Source organism: Malurus melanocephalus, unplaced genomic scaffold (assembly GCF_030028575.1).
Source record: "Malurus melanocephalus ecotype Western Australia unplaced genomic scaffold, MMel_1.1 scaffold_137, whole genome shotgun sequence".
NCBI lineage: Eukaryota > Metazoa > Chordata > Aves > Passeriformes > Maluridae > Malurus > Malurus melanocephalus.
This window is the reverse complement of record NW_026623369.1, coordinates 1,033,956-1,056,053: the sequence shown is the minus strand read 5'-3', so window position 1 is coordinate 1,056,053 and position 22,098 is coordinate 1,033,956. Positions and strand designations below refer to the sequence as shown.

At 37.4% G+C, this 22,098-nt stretch overlaps 1 protein-coding gene across 3 annotated transcripts in view; it reads right to left on the bottom strand.

Moving 5' to 3' along the window:
- Nucleotides 1–3,509: 3,509 nt before the first annotated feature.
- ERCC6 (ERCC excision repair 6, chromatin remodeling factor) overlaps nt 3,510–22,098 on the bottom strand; it is a 44,939-nt gene continuing 26,350 nt past the window's right edge. For all 3 annotated transcript variants that reach the window (XM_057370985.1, XM_057370984.1, XM_057370982.1), the window contains 13 exons: nt 19,271–19,441; nt 18,648–18,824; nt 17,209–17,325; nt 15,756–15,851; nt 13,754–13,972; nt 13,463–13,573; nt 12,914–13,033; nt 11,827–11,921; nt 9,908–10,053; nt 9,120–9,821; nt 8,335–8,536; nt 7,935–8,013; nt 3,510–7,512 (listed from right to left, as the gene is read on the bottom strand). In XM_057370985.1, coding sequence (XP_057226968.1) covers nt 7,084–7,512; nt 7,935–8,013; nt 8,335–8,536; nt 9,120–9,821; nt 9,908–10,053; nt 11,827–11,921; nt 12,914–13,033; nt 13,463–13,573; nt 13,754–13,972; nt 15,756–15,851; nt 17,209–17,325; nt 18,648–18,824; nt 19,271–19,441 — 2,664 coding nt within the window. In that variant the 3' untranslated portion in view covers nt 3,510–7,083. The remainder of the gene's footprint in view (nt 7,513–7,934; nt 8,014–8,334; nt 8,537–9,119; nt 9,822–9,907; nt 10,054–11,826; nt 11,922–12,913; nt 13,034–13,462; nt 13,574–13,753; nt 13,973–15,755; nt 15,852–17,208; nt 17,326–18,647; nt 18,825–19,270; nt 19,442–22,098) is intronic.

The following is a 22,098-nucleotide window of genomic DNA, read 5'->3' as shown; positions in this document are numbered from 1 at the left end:
TACAGCTGCCATGGGGATGGAGGCTGTAAGGGACAGAGTCCGGGGTTCTGCTAGTGCAGTGCAGCAAGGACAGCCAGGCTTCGASGTAATTAGGGATAGGGACAGGAATATACGTTCTGAAGAGCTATTTTGAAGCTTAAATATTTCCCAGAGTCAACCAGCTTTTAATAACTTGCTTTTTYCCCCTCCTCATTGGTTAGTAAAGGGGATTCCACACCCCCACTTCCCAAAAAATACCAAAACAAAAAACCAGCACAMAAGAACACACCCCAGCCCTAAGCATCCTGCATGGTCCTTTTTAAGGCAGCCTGGCAACTTAAAGAGGAGCAAATAGACCTTCCTGATGGTTCATGCCTGCTCTGCTTGTGCAACACTGCGCTGTGTTCTCTGCGCTGTGAGGCAGGAAAACAATGGGAAGTAGTTCGTGGGGCAGATAAAACGGTCTACTGCCTTCCTCTGCTTAGCCACACGATGTTACACGGGAGTACTCCCACTGAGCAAGCAGGTGGTCCTACAGGACAAAACGATAGAGGCAAAGAGGCCACAGTTCCACGTGGTCCCAAATAAGCCATTTGGGGAAAAAAAAAGTTTGATCTGGATTGTTCAAATAGCTCTGACACAGGAAGGACTCATCTTTTGCTGCTCTGAGGCTGAAGTTTCTTGRCACTTGGCCATGCAGGTCTTCAGCTGCAGACTCCCTCCCATTGTCACTCATTCCAACCTTCAGCTATTGCAGCCACGTTTAAAAAAAAAGTGGAGTTATTAATGCTATATTTAGGGGACATAGGGAGAATTCACCATGAGACAAGCTTGCTGTTCTAATTTGCCACATGAGATGCAGAAGACTAATGGAGAAAAATGAGAAGCAGCAATGGGTTGATCAGACCAGTAAGGAGCATTGTTGATGCACATAAAACTTCAGCCAACTTTGATTCTCAAAACTCTCCRGCTGTCTTCTAAGGGCTATCAGTATCTCAGCTCATGTGTAACAACAGTTAAAATAATAAAATATGAATATATTAATATAAAAACAGATAAAATAATACCATTCAGCTCCCTGCCTAAGAGCTTAGAAAGAGACTAGTATGGTAGGAGAAATCATCACTAGACTGTTTTTCAGTCAACCTAAAAAGCGTTGCTTCTACTCCATTGCTTCTTCACATGCTTATCCTCACAAACCCTACCCTGCCCTTGGGTCTCTTCATTTATTCCCAGTATTCTCCCTAGGCATATACCTTCATTCTTACTCTCATGGTGCTGCTTCCAGACATTAATGTCTGGGAACACATAGCTAGGGTTCCCAAAGAACCTTAACTCTGCTCCAGAGGCAAAGATTTATGAAAAAACTCCTCTCTGTTTAATATAAGCTGGGACCACAAACAACGAAATGCCTCTATCGTAGTGCAACTGCAGAAATTCCAGCCTACAGTTAGCCAAACGTAACCCACTGAGTGCTGTGTTCTTTTATTTTCATATTTCTGATTAGGCAAACAACATAATGAAAGCCTCTCTCCCTATTCTTTTGTAAGACTGCATGACTCACCACTTATGCAAGCCTTATGCAGGAGTTGGTCATAGCTCCTCTGATGATTCTAAGTCCTGGTTTGCAATTAGTGCAAGGCTTCAATCTCCCTGTTCTGTACAATAAAAATAGGTTCTCTCAACTTACACGTTGTGAGCAGTGTGGCTTTGGGAGCCCAGGAAAAGCTGGGAAGCTGTAGGGAACTATGATAGATAGTTAATTTAAAATTTTAAGTGGATTCTCTAGAGTTCAGCATTGGCATTGCTTTCCCTTCTCTCTCAAATGACTGGATAAACAGCTTGTTGGGTCTGAAGAGTTCACAATCTGGCTTTCTGGTTTAGCTTATGGATAAGAATGGTGGTGCTTATTATATGGCCTGCCACATCATCGTTGATGCCACTGTGGTGTACACAGGATAGCAATATTGAAAAAGCGTGGTTATTGCAAGGTATCATCAGAGGACAGAGCAAACTTGGGAGCCTTCATTGTGCATTTCAGATTTCTGCAAGTTTGGACTGAAGGCCAAGYCCAATTCTGCCATTCAGAAGGGAAGAGCTCAGCTCAGAACACACCCACACTTCTCTCATTAGTGTCACATTAGCATGAACAGTGCGTGCCAGTGGGTAGAGCAGGCTGGAAGTTACTTCTTTCTCCACATGGCTCTGTGACACTTCCTTTGCTTTCTGCGCTGGTTCTGTAATTCCTAATTTAGTGACTCACAACAGATCTGTTCACGGAAAAGGTAAGATCACTTTCCTGCTCTGTGAATGAAACGATGATGCTTTGCAGTCTTCCCTGAGTTTTTCAGGCGGGGAGCAACAACACAAGGTGTTCCACTCACTTCCACAGAAGCTTAGGCCCTAGAGTGAAGGATGTCAGACTACTCTTTACTTTTAGTGATAGCAGAAGCAGCAAAACCAAGGCCACTAGAACAAGTTAAGAATTACTAAGGAAAACTTCCATCTTCTAAGTCTCAGCTGAAGGCACAGGTCTGTACCACATCAGCAATACTGTGTGAAGTAGGAGTGGTGACATCACCCCAGAGCCTAGAATAGCAATCCCGAGAGGGCTGGGTAGATGGAGAGAGCCACTGAGTTAGTAAGCATTTAGTATATTCAGCATTTAGCTTGACTGTTGGAACATGGAAATTATAAATGGCCCTAAGTAGCAGAGAGTGTTTTTACCATGTATCTAATATATAAATACCTCTCCCAGAGGGGATAAACTCCCAAGTGCAGACTCGCCAGCACATCCTGACTCCTAGACATGTGCCCTATGYAGGCCCTTCAAAAACTGGACTCTCAGCAATTTTCTATGAGTTTTGTGTAAATTAGAGTTGCTGAATTAATGATCTAGACAATAAAATGCCATATTATCCAYTTTTCCAACCAGGACTACTTTGTACTGTGCTATCATTTCCTGAAGGAATTTTCAAGGAYCTGACAGATGTATTGCTTCCCTCGAAAGACTATATCCATCAGATGGAGACTGTGCAGCAGGCATTATAGGGCTGCATCCAAAGTRACCTGGAGGTTTATAGCAGGAAATTCCAGACACCCCTGCTTCTAAAAGACCAAGCAGGTAGATTACTCCACAGTTTGAATCATCTCAGTGACTACGTTACCCCACACAAAACATGAAGAAAAATCAGRAAGGAATTCAGTAGTTTCTTAGCCCATACCTTGGAAAGAAGCCAAATTTGGATAAAGTTGCTATAGGATCTCTTCACATTTAAATTTTTCACCATCTTTATATATCATTTGAGATAGCCCATCCACCACCACCACAAGCATAATCCTTCCTTGCTGAATCACTGAGAGACAGCTGTTCCACTGATCAAACCTCTTCCAGAGAAGAAACTGCTTAAACTGTAATTACTAGATTTTACATAAGAATCACAGCAGCATGCAAAAAGAATCCAAGTCAGATATTATCCCATCAGTTTAATTATTCATCTACCCAGTTTCTTTTTAAAAATAAAATTWAGGAGAAAAAGAAAATAATCAAGTTCGTCCCTTCTGGCAGAGAATTGCATTAGTASAAGATAGTAAAATTTAGCCAACTTTAGCAATCTTGGAATCAAAAGCAAAGTTGATCTTAAGACTTGAGTACAACTGCCTATAGATGACTGTTGCCCAAAGCCAAAACTTTCAGATGTAAAAACCCACTACTTTAAAGCTTTACTTGGGAGGATGACATTTATTATGTGCCATAGACTCAATTCTCCACATTGCAGCTCTTTGAGAAGAGGCTGAGCCATAGACAGAAGCTAGGCATTTGAAAACACCATTTAAAATCACCATTTCTAATCAATCTATCCATTCAGCTTCTTACATTCCTTTTGTGGTGGGTCATCATAGTTCAGGAAAGTCAAAAATACTTCAGCTGATTTTTTTTTTCTCTATATCAGAATTTAGTTCTGTACCAGAGATATRTTTATTGGCTATAAATCTTCAGCAAATGGGTGAACACGAGAGTAATRGATATGATAATATAAAAGGAATAATATAAAAGAATATAAAGATAATACTATAAAAGGAGTATGGGATGGGGGGGGTCAAGGGAAAACATCCTAATAATAGGGTTTTACAAATATGGTTTGTAAACCAGAAGGAACTATGATGATGTTTTAACTTCTACTGTKAAAGTATCAATGCAGCACATTTTACCCACAGTGTACATTGTTCCCACAACTGCTTACAGAACAATCMAAGTTTCTGCTATTTACCTTTCTAGATTTTTATTCAACTGCATATGTCTGCTCAGCTGTGTGGTCACATCCCACAGTAGCATGGTGCTCAGCTTTCAGCATCTTTACAGGAAAGAAATTTTCAATAGTTCCCTGTGGTATGCTTTTTAAAATGTAAAGTTTATAATCACTGTTCCATGCTGACATGTCTTTCCTTAGTAGGATTYAGTGTTTTTTTCCCAGCTTGATTCCTAAATTAACATCTGTATTTTGATTTTTCTTTATCCCCTTTTTACTGAGGTAAGAAAACAAAGTATGAGAACATAAGCGTTCCACATGAATGATTTTTGGAATCATGCACAAATAAAGTAGCAACTATCAGCTACAGCATTGAGTACCTGGAAACTGAGACAGCTAAAATACAGGATTTGTTTGACTATGCAATATTGGTAGTCAGCAATTGCTTCAGAGTCTATGAAGATGTGAAAGGAATTCACTTTACACACATAAAGCTAAACAAACCAAAATCAGAAAATGCTTTATGGAATAAAAGTAGAATTATTCTGAAATAACTCTTCTACATTAAAAGGTATAGCAGCTATATTATATTTTAAAACTTTTACCTTTAAATTAGCCTGTAAACCTTTAATCACATATACTTTTGAGATCAACTACTTACAAATATTTTTTGAGTATCTTATTAATACTAATTAAGTCTTTAAACATTTTCAACAAACACGAGTACTGGAAGAAAGCTAGCTGTTAGGATGCATAATTTGAAATGGTATGAAAAATGGAAATATAATTAAAGAGGAATCATTTGGTCAGTGCACAGCATATCGGAGAAGATGCCTCCCTGCCCACTCTCCCCAGTGCCCAATGACTTCTAGAACACACTTCTGTTTTCCTTTTTTTAATAAGTCCATAAAAGCCAAGGATTTATAAAAAGTACATGCAAATCTATTTACATTAACAGATCGAGAAGCTGCAAACTCTCCTTAGTATACAGGAACCATGTCTTTAAAACTAGGAGCAGAAATAAAACAGGACACCAAAACTAACTCGTAAGTTGAAACAGCAGCTCTGCTCACTGCTGAATTCCTGGTTTGTTCCTAGGATAAATAGAGATGCATGAGGACATGACACCCAAACCAAGTCAAATTCCCTGTAGCTTTGAAGAAGACAGCAAAATTGGCTTGTTTTTACTCTTTTTCTGATCCATTTCAAGTCATGTCAACAGCAATTGTAGCCCAAGTTCCTTGTTTAATCTTTCTCTTGAAAGAAGGAATGTAAATGAATATAACTGGGATCAGAAAAAGAGATGTTAGGGGAAGTCCCATCTTAAAAATGCTTTTAGGAAAATGAAACATTCTTGGATTGTCTGCCCTGTCCAATTCCAGTTTCTGAAAAGCCAACTGACCAGTTATTGATACAGTGAAGCACCACTTCTTGCAAATCTCCACAGCTCCTTATCACTGAGTAAAAACAAGAGGAAAAACCATTGGCAGTCTCTTAAAGGTTTTTTTTTTTTTTTACCAAAAGAAGCAAGTTTGTATTCTTGCTTCACCATTTGTCTTTCAATATTTGTCCTTCCACTTAAAAGATAATTTCACAGTGAACAAAAAAGCTAAAAGTAGCTCAGCTTTCCACAGCTTAAGGATAGAAAGGACAGTGGGCACATTTAACTACCCCTAGTTTAAGACATACCATAATTTGATGTTGCTGCAACAATGTGGTTTTCTTCTCAAAATCTGTCCACATTTTCCATCTTAAAATTTTCTAGTGTAGAACACAAGTACCTTGAAGACAGACCCCATGTCATACTTGGATTTGCTACAAATAACTGGTATTAGAACTTACTCAACTGTCAAGTTTTAATTTTTCCCTATCTATAGATGATGTATGATGTGTAACTTCTATGTATGCTCCAACTATGCCCAAAAGTGGTTATGGTTAGTAAAATACAGTGACACCCTTCCCGCTCTGACCAGCTAACACTCCAGTCTATRTCAAGGTATAAAATTTTAAGTGCTAGGAGGTAACTGGAAAGTTTTGGACATAAATAACAGTGAAATACATCAACATTTAATGAGATTTCAAGTCCACAACCTGTGAAAAACAGTTACTGTCACCTCAGTGTTAAGAAATACTGCAGCAAGCACCTGCCAGTGGTGTACGGGACTGTAACTGGATTGCTGATTATACTGCTATTGGGTGTTCTGGAATTTAGTAAGTTTTCCATAATTATCAATTGTCACTTAACTCAATATCCTGCCGTGCTTTCCATTTTTTGTGATTAAACCTCCATGGCAGTAGATTATTTCCCAAGTTATTTAAACATTAAAACAAAATTCTCACCMCTGATAAAAGTTTCATTACATGATTCTGATGCACTTGTCAACACAAGTGAATCTTTCATGGTGACTACTGTCATCTCCCCCCTCCATTTTTTTTTTTGATGGCACACTGTGTGCCCTATGACCATTCAAGTAACAAACTGGAAATCAAGGAAATAGTTTTCTGAAATTTCACAGAAATCAAAATCTTACAACCCATGGCAACATCCATGGTTCTTATTGTAATAAAGGGTCAGTATACATGCTYCATCCCATTTATATTAAGATTTCTTTTGAAGAAAAGGTGCTGATATTTTGTATTGTTTCATCTATGAGGTAGATGGCACTTTTAKATAAATAGTGTAAATGAGAAATTAAGTTAGCTTTAAGTCTGCAACAAGTCCTGCACCACTGACTGTTCAAGGCATTAATTAATTCAGGAATACAAAACACTTCAAAATAAGTCAAGCAGTGTTCCTCGTTTGAGAGGAAAATGGTGGTCAAGTGGAAAGAGAAGTGCCTTCACTGATGAAAGGTCATCGGAATTCTGACTTTAGCCTCCAGACTCCTTCCCCGCTGGGACTCCTGTGGAAGGTGCAGATGTTGCGGAGCAGTTCTCTGAAGACACAGGAGTGCTCTGCAGGCAGTTTGGACTCAAACTCCTGCAGCAGCTCCTGAGTGCTGGCCTCGCCGTCCACACGTGCCTGGAACGCCAGGAAGTTCCGCAGATCCACCAGCAGTTCATCGTATTCTGTGGAACCCTGGACTGGGACAGGTGCTGGCTGATGATTCTCATCACCTTCATTCCTTGTYGCTTGTGGTAAAACAAGGTGGTTTCTTGCCCTCATACGAGCTAATAAAGATGAMGAGTCCAGAGCACTGGATGATGATTCTCCAGATTTTCCATTGAAGTGCTCACTGGAACTACACTTCTTTACATTTTGTTTCTTTATCGTATCTGCATCCTGCAAATAAACATAAAGACTATGGAGAAAGTTGCATTTTGAGACCCACAGAATCCATTAAAAAATCTGCCTGTTGTTTAGACTTAAATAATGAACATGACCACTCAGAACTTAGTCATCTGAAATATACAATAAAGAGGTGATGTATTCTGGTCTCAAAATCAGAACTTGGGAAGTAAAAGAAAAGCATTGATGGTTTTCAGACAGACACCCAGACCATGGTGCAATTTGTGACTGCTTTATCTAATCACACTTCATCTAAACAAAAAGTCAAATTCACAGGTAACTCAAAATTCTAGAATTCTACRTAATACTACAAATGTGCATGAGACATCTATAGTGTAAATCAGATTTATTACATAAATCATAACACTTCACATGCACTAGCTATTAAAACAGAAATGTTAGCTTGTGTTTCTTACCTTGTGCTTCTTTGCTGGTGATGCAGAAGTGGAAAGTGAAGAAAGCAGCATGGAGTTTCTTTTTTGGCCAAACCGACTCCTAAAAACCCATGGAAGAATTAACTCCATAAAACATCCTTCTCAAAATGACTAGGGTAGTTTTTCCAGAGACAGACTGGGTTTGTGTTTTAGGGYTCTCAAGAGCCCTCTGCTAAGCTCTCTCTGCTACTGTGCAACAATAACGCTTTCTTTGTACTTCAGAATGGACAACCTAGGCTTGTAAAATGCTTTCATGTCTGTATTAAATATAAAACATGAACATGACTTTGATACATGCAAATACCAAGGCAAAAAATGGAAAGCCTTAACATTCTAGGCAACTTCTCTGTTTTTGGGAAAGCAGAGTGAGAACTGAACTTACTTTATTCCTGATGGTGCACCTGAAAGACCACTCRTGCCTGTCCAGGTTGGCACACCAGAAGCAGCTCCTAAACACTGCTGACGAGAGAGTCTTAAGGCTCTCAAGGCATCCTGGGCCACTCTGCTTGCTTCTGCTTCCTCCAGCACATGATCTGCATTGGAAGCATCCATAATGGCATCATGCTTCATAACACTGTGTACCCCTAAAAACCAGAAGATACAAAAGGTGAAGGAGGACATCTCTTAATTTATGTGAAAATCAAATACTCACTTTTTAAGTGAATGCCACAATTGCATTTTTCCTTCTTCAGGGTAATTATATTAAGCACRTCAGTACAGTAATTTCTAATGAGAGAACCCCTTTCTATATCAGTTAAGCAATCAATCTGAYAGCAAATCACTTCTGGTGTGCTGATGAGGTCATTATTCACAACAGAACTGGCAATTATGTGGGTAAATTGATCATTTCCATTGCTATGGACAGGACAGACAGAAGTGAAACCCTTGTATAAATGAAGGTTGATTACATCMTGGAAATATCCARGAGAAACACTGCATTACTTCTATATTCAGAAGTGCAGATCTCTCTGAAAGGTTTGTGCCAAGRAAATTAGCAAATTTATAACCAGAGMATTTAAACAATGAACATTTTAAGGTTTCACTACAGTAACAGAACAGACATGTTTTGTATTGTAGCTCTAACCATCAGAGTAACATATCTGCTCTTTTTCTCATTTGCATACGTTTTATATACCTCTGTTTAGTCRGCAGCCAAACAACTGTTACCTGATTTTTTGAATAGTTTCTGCAAGACATAGTCATCATTTTTCTTTGAGTCTTGCTCCTCTTCACCGTTGTCCTTTCTGTATTGCTTTTGTTTCACTAGATGAGGAATGCGCTTTCCTTCAAATTTGGCATCTTTGTGATGTTTCTTCTTAGACTTGTCTTTGTGGCTCTCATGTGACAGCATATCCCCCCTGTGCTTTGTTTTTGAGATACACTTATAATGATTATTATCAAATTGCCCATCTTCAGTTTTAGCACCCTGCTTTTCCCAAGAGCCAGCTGCATCACAGGTAAGGCTAAGATCAGTCCTTGCATCTGCATTAGCTGCTCCATGTCCTTCACCAGCCACCACCGCAGTCAGACATCTGGCATTCTCTGAAGCCCCTGCACTGCATGGCATYGACTGGGACATGCATTTGTCATCACTTTCCAAGCATTCTGCCTTGCTTTTATGGAATGGATTTGTATCAGTAGCAGCTTGTGCATTATCTTTTGCATAGCTGTTTTGTTCAAAGGCTTCAGAATTTCCTTTGGTTTCTTCACTTGTGTCTATTGCTTTAGAAGAAGAATCTTTTATGTCTGTGGTGGAGTAGGAATTGAAGGACTTATTCTTCTTRTGTGAGCTGCTTTCTGCAAGATGGAGGTCACGTTTAGAAGTGCCATTATCAGGTGGCTTTGGGACCTGAACATCTGAACCAGTACCTGAGGGATGAATTAAATTAGTAAYCATTTAACAAAATTTTAAGACATTTCTTTTTTCCAAACAAATAGAAAAAAAMCCCACATACCTGCAAAAATTGCACTTGTTTCTGTCCCCTGAGACACATCTGGGCTGTTCAGAGTAAATAGTTCATAAAGGTCATTGGATTTGAAGAAGCGATTCTGCTTAGGGTCTTTCAGCACTCTGTTTGTTAAAAATTGTTTGAAGATTTGTCTAAAAAAGAAAAAAAAAGTACTTTGTGCATGAAACAATGTCTAGCTATGTTTAAGTACTGAGTACAGTACTTAAACAGAAACTATAAGCACTAACATTACCCTACAGAACAATTAAACAGTGGGAAGAYGATGTTATATTCCAAAAGACCTTCTTGAGTTAGTAACTTTCAAACAACCAAGTGAGTTGTTAAACACAGGGATTTATTATTTTGCAACAACCCCATAACACAACAGGTAACCAGCATCCTGAGATGTCCTATGAGGCATCCCTTAACTAAGCAATAAATAACTTCACAGCTAGAATTTTTTTGTCCATTAAAATTGAAAAGCTTGCATATGTTACAACAAAACAATCAGAAAGCTCACGAAAGAAAAACRAAAGCTTGTTAAAATGACAACATTTTATGGGTTCAATTGACTGGAGGAATCAAAAGCAGCAGAGTAACAGTCTGACRGTGATGACTGGATGATAGCCACTGAAAAGGGATATCAGACTTGAGGTCAGGAAGATAAGAGCCCACCTGCAGAGGACCAAAACGAACWAATCTGTASRAGAACTAAGCTGCAAAATGTCTTCYAATATTGGTAAAACTGCTTCTGTGCCATGTTTGTACTATATAGTGCCTAGAGCAAAAGCTGTTCTRTTCTGTACAAAAAAATACATCCCTAAATAAAACTGAAAATCTATTCTCTCAAACTCTATCATACTTTTGGCTCTGACATTAAGCAGGGAAACTGTTTTTAAATCCAATGGTCAAAAACTAAGTGTCTATATGCAGGCAAGGAAATACAGGAAAGGAGAAAAGACAGCTGCCTAAAGTTCAAGGTCCATTAAAGTGTGCTGGAAAGAAATGAATTTCTGCTGGTTGTCCTGACTGTTAAGAGTCCAATTCCTTGATGCAGTCAGTGTTGTTCAAACAGAAGTGAGCCAGAAGGACGGAAGCCAAATAACAGCGGATGCTTTGCGTCCGTGTGGCAAAACAGACTAAAAAAGGGCATTCAATAAGGGTGGGCATTTCATTATTTAGAGCTCTTTGTTCATCTGAATTTTCCAAGAGGGTATTTCAGTTCTGAAGAAAAAAGCCTACACAGAGGATTCTCATGTACATTCATTTGGTATTCATGTGAGTGAAGCTAACTACTGAGAAAGCTGAATGGGAAAGCAAATCAARAACATTTCATTGATTTTGAAACACACACACTTTAAAGGCTTTAGCTACATTTTGGAACAAATAACGTGAATATGACTGGTAGTTATTGGGATTTAATTATTTCACTTTGGAATGATTTGGGAATAAAATCAAATGGGGTTTTCACAGCAGTAAACAGATGTATGTACCACATACATCTTCATATATCCCAAGGAGAATATAAAGAACTTGATGATTTGAATTTGCATTTCAGACTTGTTGAGTCTCATGTTCTGAGTAAGGTGCTCACTGTTTTCTGTCTATGCCTCATACYCTCTTTTACAGGGAATTCTGGACATGCTGGACACAGCTGCTGGAATAGACTGGCAAGGTATATTTAGCACATGGATCTTTTAGCTAGAGATGGAGCAGCACAGTTGGGAGTCTAGTACAAGAAAAAGGTTCTCTATTTCTCAGGAGAAACTTTTAGATGTTTTCCAAGATGTGCCCATCATGACCAGGGTTGGGGATTACAAGTAATGTGTGCACATGCACAGGTATGTCACTGTTACAACATCTGGGATTTGCTACAAACATTTTCCTGAGCACGCAGCTGTATCCAAGGAATCATTCTGACTGACCTGTGGTATATCTTCTCCTCAATAGTCCCTGCAGTGAGAAGCCTGTACACAGTCACCTCTTTCTTTTGGCCTATTCTCCAAGCACGCTCCCGAGCCTGGAACACAAAAGGTTTGGTTACCAGACATGAGCCTCTCAAACGTGTSTGACAGAGAGTAATGATAACACTGTTTCAAACTTAGTTTGGACATTTAGCACATACTTCAAGAAACAGTATTTCCAGAGCATTAGGATAACTAACTCAGCAGGAGAGGAAAAAGATTTAGAAAGTCTGCAATTGTGCCAAGAATCTATGCAAAAATTACCAATAAAGGAATTATGTTAAAATTGGAACTGATCTCTAGAATATGTACTTTAGACAGACTTATTCCAGAAGGAAATTTCACAATAGGGTTTTAATACACACCTTTCCTTTAAACTTTTCTTCTTTAAACTAACTGAAACCTTTCCTGCAAGCATCTTGAACCAACCACTAATGCAGACCACTCTGTCAGACACGTGCAGATCTCAGAGCTGCACAGAATTTCTATAAAAAAGCTTTTTCCTCTCATACTTGTAAGCACCACATAACTGCTACGTGATCTGATAAACCAGAGTCTTATCACACCATGAGATATTGAACAATTTCTAAAAGCTTAGAGCAGCTCTCTAAGATCATAGCTACATAGCATTATCTAGTGAGAAAGYCAATTTGAGCAGCATCTGTTCTTCTTTTCTCACCCTGCACTGTCACCATGAACAGTCCTGCCTATTGAAGAGCTYGCACAGCTGCAGAATCCTTTCAGAAACATCTGGTTTATTTTGAAAATGCATGGGCATTTGAACTGTTTGTTTGACTGTACTGTAACTGAGTACGTGAATCAACATGGAGAGTGGTAATGTATAACAGCATAAAGGGGATGTGGTRAATTTGCTTTGCCACAGAAGCAATCATAATGTGGAGCTGCACCCTAAGTGACCATTGCTGGGAACAGCAACTTAGGAAAGAGCAACATAGTGCTATAACACTATTTGAGGGGATAAATGTYATTTCATCTTCAGTTTTATTTCAACTTAGCTGGTAAATGGAATGTAATAAACCAAACTCACCTGTGTGTCTACACTGGGATTCCAGTCAGGATCATAAATAATAACCCGGTCAGCACCAACCAAGTTAACTCCAATGCCACCAACACGTGTTGTTAGAAGAAAAAGAAATATGGATTTGTCCTGTAACACAACAGAGAATTTACTGAAGCAAGAATTTACAAATCCCAACATTAAAAAAAAAATATTTCCTGGATTATTTTATCAGCATTATTTGCAAAGATGCAAACGGAGCCAAGAGAAGGAATAYGTTTCCTTGTTCGTGTAGTACTTCTTTTGACAAATAAAAGTAGCCTGACCTAAGTTTCATTTACTGTTATCCCACATAATTTCTTTTCCTCTATTCCTCAACTGTTTCTTTTCTTAGCAGAAAACCCAGCTTAAGTGTGAAAAAAGGGATGTTTTCCCTCTCTCACAATGACAGGGGTTTCATTTCACTGAATGCCCCAGTTTTGTGTCTCAAACCCGAAGCAGTATATTTAAAAACACAGCRAAAAGGAAGATCTCAACCACACATAAATATGTATTCATGTGTGGGATGCAATATCTCACCTCATTGTATTTTGTTACAAGAGGCTGTCTGGAAGCTACTGCTGTGGTGCCATCCATCCTGAGATAGGAATAGTTTCTGTATCTCACGAAGACTTCAAGTATCTGCATCATCTGTGGTGATGGAAAACATTTAATGAAATCCAGATGTTTGTAATTTCAGTAACTTTTTCAATAAGATGTTAATTTTATGAGAAGGRTGCTACAAAAGGTGGTTCTAGTTACAAGTTCTTTTGGAACCCCCACACACGTTTTAGTAATATCTAAAACTAAAAAAAAATTAGCTCATCTTACCTGTCTTGACTGAGTGAAAAACAACACTCTGTGACCTTGCTTGTGCCATATTTTTAGCAGGGATTCTACCACTATCATTTTTCCAGAACGTTTCCAATATCCAAACTGATTTGGATCCTCTGCTTCATCATCTGGCACACTCTTCAAAATTCTGGGACTTTCAGCAACGAAGTCAGGGTGGTTGCAAATCTTTCTCAAAGTTGACAGTCCTAAGAGAATCTAAGGAATACAAGAGAAAAATATTTTTATTTTCATGACAAATACTTGTGGCTGTGGACAAGAAAAACAAACAGCAATAGATTAATCCAGTCMCCATCAATGTTTGTTTTTAATAGTATTTTTATGCTAATACTTGTTTCATGGCAAATTTTAGGAAAAATCAGTACAAGAGAAAGTGACTGAAATTTTATGCACTTGTGAGCCTATTCTGGKGATAATGTTAAGAGAATTCTGCAACAATTTCCACATTAGTAAAACCAGTCCCTCCCTAGCTGTAAGGTCAAATATTTCCAATTCAAAAGGAAAAATTCCTCCACTTTGTTTCTTGAAATTATCCTGTCCTCCCTTCCAACTCCTGCCATATTAGCAGGTAACTTAAGACAGACCTTGAGAAWAGTTATATATCCACCAGAATGCATGGTAACAAAGAATAAATGAGTAAACATATTTGAACAAACATACAAAACTGAAATTGCCACTTTTGATGCTATGTTAGAAGGGYTCTGTTCAGTCATTCCACAAGTGTTATTTATTCTTCTGATATAACAGGCACTCATAAAAATGAACTAGCATGGAACTGTGAATCTCTCAATCTTCTAGCACTACAAGTTGGATGAACCTACCCATAATTTATGGTTTGTCTGTACAATGCTGGCTTTCAGCTGGGATTTGGTGCTGTCATCACAGAATAGCTAATAAAAGCATTGACATTTACTGTTCAAAATTTTCAGATCCCTAGTAAATAAGACAGCCCCTTCTGTAACATCTTTGAGAAATTTCTGCAGATAGTCTTGTACAAGCCCTCTCTAGAAGAACAAGCTCCCTAAAGTAATTTTCACTGGGATAACAAAAACGGCTATGCATTTGAAAAAACTTGCCCACTATACCTTTGTGAGATCTGTAAAATTAAAAAAAGTCAAAACAGTAATAAGGTCAACATGTTCTTTGTATGGGACTGCAATATATATGGCTGTACTGACCATACAACTGATTGGAGCCACTGGGTTTGCAGGGAGAATGGATTTCACAGTTCACAAGACAAGAAATGTGGTGAATTACACATTATAGCCAAGACATATTACTCTCTTCTTGTAAACAAGAGACTTGTATCCTGCAGATAAAATGGAGGCGAGAAACATCCACTGCATGCATAAAATGTCAAACSAACCAGATGTGTGCAATGCAGGAGTCTCAGGGAAGAGCAGAGATTCTACACAGGCAGCAGCCAGCAAGTGAAACTCTACCCCAGCTACTCCTTTCACTTGGCCACAGMAATTTCAATGCTATGAGGGTGGAGGCAGAAGATGTTGAGAAATGTCTAGTAAAACAGTAACAAGCATGTTTGCTATTTGCTCTGCTTTCTGTTAACACTGTGAAATCATCAACTTTTGCATAACAAAGTTATCACACCTGAACTGTACTCTCTGAACTAACTACACCTTTACTTTACTTCACTTCTGCCAATTAGTTAAAAGCATGCATACAGTTACCCACAACAGGTCATCCAACAAGCCATAATTCATCCCCAAGATCACAAACATATTGTGAAGCCCATTCCATTCCTACTTTTATCTGGTCATGTCACTACATATGGATCACTAACTTTATATATTTAATCATAATTAATCTAACATTTCCGAGGGAAAAAAGTAGACAACTATAAAAGCTGAACAGAGACCAGTGTTTGCTTCGCTTTCTGCTCAGAATCCAGCTAGAAGAATGCAAAAGCCAGTCCATGGCTTTACCCATCAAATACCTGTCATTATCCCTAATTAATGCCCACCTGCATGTCTCCATTGAGAATCTGGTAAACTTCTTTAGAGTTGATGTAGTTTTGATAGATTTGACGCTGCTCCTCTGTCAAGCGGCAAAAGAGGACCTACAAAACAAACCAACCACTCAAGCCCAACCTATGTGGATTTAAAAATTTTACAATGTGCTACAATGAAACTTCACAGATGTCTGACATACTGCATAGAAATAATTAGAAATAATTTAAAAAATGCAGAGAATGAGCATAATCATTAAGATGAATTTCAGGAAGTTTTATATGCTCTTTCCCAGTAATTATAATTTTCCCTCAAATTGCTTTAGTTTTGTAAGTGCTGCCATTTTCTAGTTTTAAAGAGGTAACTGTGAAACATTAGCATTCTCTCAAAGCTATGTTTCTAGGAAACCCTTTCTCCATTGTGTGTCTATCATGTCCCTTACAACTTGCAAATTCTTAGTATGCCATGGGAACTCAATCTGTCCTGTCATCAGACTTTGAACAAGAAATRTATTGATTTCTCAGGTGCTCTGATGGGCTAAAATGGAACAAAATCACTTCCTTGCATTCTGCAAGGTACCCAACATTATGCTCTAGATCAATCTCATGCAGTGCCCTGTGACTGAAARGAGCAAAAATCAAATTTGTCTAAACTGCCTATGATCACATTCATTCGATTAAGTAACTCAGAATCTTTAAAGCATACAGAAATTAAAAAATTGGTTCAAAAAGATCATTAGACTCCACATAYGCAGTATAACCTAATCCTTTATTATGTACTTTTCAGCACTGTCTTACAGAGACTGACACATCTACTTCTCTTTTAGAGGGAGAAGACAGGAAAGGACTGAGGACAGAATATGAAAGCCTGAAGCACTGAAAACTGAAGAAGCTAATAATTACTAAAAGTGAGTGCTTGTAGGAATTTCAGTTAACTAATACTTTCAACCTCCTCTACTTTAAATGAAAATGTTTCCTAAAGAAACATACCACCTTGTAGTAAAGCAATCCAGTTTGACACCACAAGGCTAATATTTTGCAAATTTATTAGAACATACAGGCCAGCTAGCCTGCAATATTAACAACTACCACCAAGTATTTCTCTACTATTTACTGGCCAAATTAATCTTTCTACAACAGGAAACAATGCTAAATTGTTTCCTGCTGTAAAAAAGGAAACAGATAGACAACTCATTTCAATGCACTTGAGACCTAAGGGGACAGTATTAAGTAGCCCTGACTACACTCCATCCATAATTTGCTTTTTAGATAAGTGAATTCATATAGACCCTGCAAGACAGTGATCATTTAATACTCAGAACACTGGTGAAAGAATATAAATCTTGAAAGCTCTGCACCTTATCTTTAGTTAAACCAGCATTTTATCTGCTACTAGCATGAATTATTTCCGAAAGACTGCAGTTTGGGGAGGGAGAGGACTCAGATCTAGTAGTGAAAATAAGCAAACCTGTTCATTTTTGTCWGGCAGTGAAAGGCTCATTTTTACATCAGCCTTCATTCTTCGCAGCAAGTAGGGGTTTATGGTGTCCCGTAACACACAGGCACATTTGTATGCAGTTTTTACCTGAAAAAAGGAAGAAAAGGCCTAAGTTGTATTTTGATTCTTGGTGTTAATTTTAGCAACTAGCAAAATTACATCATTAGCAGTAGGAAAATTCTAATCAAAKTAGATGGCTTATTTTACATGGATCTACAGTTCCATGTTCAACACACGAATTGCAATAAAATTCATTTCAGCAAAAATAAAATTGAATAAATCTTCCTCAGATACCACAGATTTGTCTTTTGAAGAGACCAGAAGCAGGATACTTAATTTAAAACCAAAGAAAGAATTGAGTATAAATGTGTACRAAAGCAAAATCCTCATGAAAAAGTGCTCATACAAATACTGAAGATCAAAAAAGAAGCCTGCAGCAATGGTAGCTACCAGACAGTAAGTGAAGATTAGTGCTCACTTGAGACTTTAAAAAAAAATCGGTACAAGAAAATCCCCATGATCACAGAAACTAAAGGTCACTCCAGCCCTAAATGGAGCATATGGTTCTCTAAAGGGTAATGGATGTGTGAGATAGGTATTAACWGTACATAATGGCTAAAAATACCTTAATTTGTCTTAAAGCAGGCAAACAATGTAGTACATTATTGGTATATAAAAAACAATTGAATGGCCGCTTAGTAAATTACTAATACTTAGACAAGTACTTAAACTTGAAAAGAAAATAAAACTTTGGAAATGCATGCATGCAAAGCATTACAAAGAGTAGTTAAAAGGATACAAGTTTATTAGCATTTATACGAAACTTAGSTGCAGATTATAATGCAGACAATTTATTTACCATCTAATTCGAAAAATCAGAACCACAACTACAAAGATTAATGGGCACTTTTTCAAAATAATCTCCCAAATAATTTTTTGCTTTCAAAATTAGTTTATCTACTTCCAGACTTCCAAAACCCAATGTAGCTTTTAAAAATAAAAATYGTTTTCAGTTTGGATTTAAGGATTTCTCATACTGTGTAATTTGCCAAAGCTTGATAACAAACAGGAAAGTTCTATTTAAACGCATCAAAAGATGGGATCAGTCACCCCCCACTCCAATTTATCTTTACTTCATATCAAAGAATACTACCAATGACTAAAACTTTAAGGCTTTTGACAAGAAAACCTTGTTTATGAGCTGTACTCCTGTATAAATGAAAATGGCCTAATTTAGTTAAATATTTTTTTATACAACCAGGACTAAAACACACACACACACACACATACAACTCTTTTCTGGGTTAGTGTCTAGAACATACAGCATTAAGCACATTTAGAAATCAATTTAGAAACAACAATAACAGTTGGAACAGTTTCCTTCAAAGTGCTATTTTGGATGCATTTACCTGGACAGGAGAGGCATTGCAATATCCTCCCATGGTTATTGGGACAGAAAACTGCTCCATGAAGACAGGTAGTGTTCCCAACTTTCCTGGGAATATAAAGTCAAAGAGGGACCAGAGCTCCTTTAGATTATTTTGCATAGGGGAGCCAGACAAGATGATTCGATGGGGTGTGCGGAACTATTAATAAAAACCACAAAACCAAAAGAAAGTTATTTTCATGGTTCATGGTGTATCCTGCCTCCTGCTCAGAGGACATTTAATTTCACCATCAATAAATTCTCATGTCAAAATATGTGGTCTCATACTCATAAAAAAAMCAGCTTTCTACAATACACTGTCCATAAACGGTTAGCAGAAAATTCACACCAGCAATCTGACATTTATCCCATGGTAAATTCCTATGCAATTTAAGATTTCTCTTTTTTCCYCTCTACCATACTTCTATAAATTTACCCTTGTAAATTCATTAAAAATGTTAAGTAAGTTAAATAGTCAAATACAGACCATTGTGATTTATACTTTTATTCTTTAATAATGATCAAACATTTATTTTTATGATAGGCTATTAGATTTCRAAACCTCCCTCCTTAAAGGAGCACTTAAATTTATTTTTTATAAAGTACCTGCTTGCATGCAAGTGTGACTGCAGCATTTGGATTTCGGATTTTGTGACCCTCATCCAGAATGACATAATGCCAATCATACGTGTGGATGTTGTCCTGCATCAGTCGAATGTACGAGTAAGAGGTAACTAAAATTCCATGGCATGAAGCAATTTCATGAATTAGTTTCACCTAAAAGCAAAAGGTGCACATTGTGACACAGAATTCTCAGACCTACTGAAGTACACATACAGAGATTTGCTATCCAAGGTACATATAAAAAGTTTTATAAAAGGAGATCTATAATTTACTCTGCAAAGAAAATAMGTATAGGCACGATTTTGATTATATGATTCTTAGCTCATCTGTAAAAGAATGAAGCACTTGASTACTGTGTTATAGCAAATCAGAATTTGACCAAAAGCCTGGTCAGAAAGGAACAGTGGGTTTTTATTTTAAATTTTTTAGAGGCAATGTCTGAAAAAAACAAATATTTGATTTAATTAAGGTAACTGGTTTCTTCAAGTTCTCCTATATTTACTTCACAAACCCAGCTCTGTGTACTGCAAGCAAGATGAAGAATGTTAGGGGAAAATAAACAAGTGAAATATTGAAAAAAATACAAAAATCTATTTGGTTAATCTGAAATTCTGTCTAATCTTTCTAATTAGTAGATTAATATAGCTGCTCTAAGTCTTCAAATTTTGTGGTTCTCTTGTAAGGTTTAACATTTCCCCAAGTTTTAGTAGCCTTTATAGCTGCAAGTTATGTAGGGCAGGGACAGTCTGTATCACTTTGCACAGTGTTCAGGACTCATCTTTATTGCATTTATCCTCCACATATAAATAGAGAAAACTTAAACAGAAAATGATGTGGGAAAAAACAGAAAGTAGAACCACTATCAAATTTGCTAAAGGAGGGACAAACTCCTTATTACCTCTTATTACGTATTACTAGAACCCCTTTAAGATAAAACAGCTCAAAAACCAAAGGGAAAAAGCCATGCCAAAAACTCAGATGATGTCAATATCCATGCTCTTTTACTAYAAAACTACTTTCTTACACATACCCCAGGATTCAGACTCTTCTGCTCAAGAAATTTCTGCTTTCTGATTATCATCTCCTGATAAAACCACAACACATTATTTAATGTTTACATCATGATTCTCAAGAGTATATGTAATCTTTAGAATAATTTGTATTACAGACAGCAGGACTTCTCTGCATGTATGGACATCCAAAGCTTAATTTTACTTAGTACATTATCCACAGTCTGCAACTTCTCTCAAGTCTCAGCAATGGTCTGTCATAGAATATTGTAGACATCTCTACCCAAACACTTAAGACAAATCATCTCGGGTGATTTAAAATTAAAAGCTTGTAAAATATGTAACCTCTCCTAATTTTTGCAATTAATAGGGTATGTCTGCAATTAGCCTGACTTACAGAATGCTACACTCTTGTCATTAAAAGATGTTTTGTGAAAGTGCTGCTGTTATTATGGAGGCTCAAGAGACCAATCCCTCCTAGAGGGCAAACAGTGGACTAGGAGAAAACAACAGCCATAAATCACGCTGTCAGGTAGCAGAGAGAACAGAAGTGAAACACAGGCACATGAAGGCCATTCACTGTAAACACACCACAGCAGAATCCTAGTCAGGATTTACTGAACCTGTAATTAATTAAAGTTTCCTTCAAGCTAAATTTTTAATAAACAAGGATTTGTGCTGACAAGGAAGAAATACAACAACACAGTTTTATCAACTCACACTACAACACTTAGTCTCATTTTCCTGCATTGGGTACTTTTTCAAGGTTGCCTTCGCTTTAGATGCAGTTCTCAGAATAATWTTAAATATTTTAAAACATGATACAGATCTAATATTGGATACAAACTCTTGAGGGTGTGGTATTTCATAATTTATGCTATTTTATAATGTATTCTTCAATCCACAGTTCCTGATTTGTTAGATTAAGGCATGTCTAACTTAATTTTATTTTTTCTCTGGAAATACATTTCAGTGAAATATTTCAGGTCATTCACTGTTACACTAAATTAAAAGAAGCCTGCTCAAGAGAAATCCTACTAATGCAAAAAAATTACACAAGAGTTACCTAATTTTGAAATTCTGCACTTTGGCCTTTATCTGATGYTAATGAATAGAGGAATATGTGAGCAGACTGAGTAATTATGAACTTGCATTTCTGTTCAGCACAGTAGCTCAGGCCTTTACAATTCAGGGACAGTGTTTTCTCTCAATCCTGGGTGGTAAGTTGATGGTGTTGCCTTGTCTTCACTGGAGTAGATCAGATTTACAAAGACTGMTTTATTTTTGGTGTGCACCATTTCTTAAGGCTAAAATGTTTATGATTTATTTTAAGGACATACCTCCAAGTAAATGCTTTTTTCCTGTTGGTACCTCACTGTAGCTGTAAGTTGTTYCCGAAGGTACAAAAACAGGACAATTTTTTTGACTGATGCTTACAGAAATAAGGTTTACCTTTTTTTGGATGAAGTGGTCTTCTGAAAAAATATTTAAGAGGACCTGAATTCTGAACTCTTATTTATTATTTATTAAAAATGGTATTTTTCTTAGACAGAAATGTGTATGGTAAGACTGAACTTCAAGAAATAGACGAGTGATAACTACAAAATTCACTAAGCATTCAGATACCTTTGAGGCAAGTGTGAAGTCAGAGAGCATATCTAAGCACTTATACAACCATATATCATTTGTGATTCAAAAGTGCATTCTTCAGAAGGCTTATCACTACCTCATAACCAACCACTAGGCCTAGGGATCCATAAATTCAACATATAAAACCTCTTTATTATTTCCCTGCCCCAA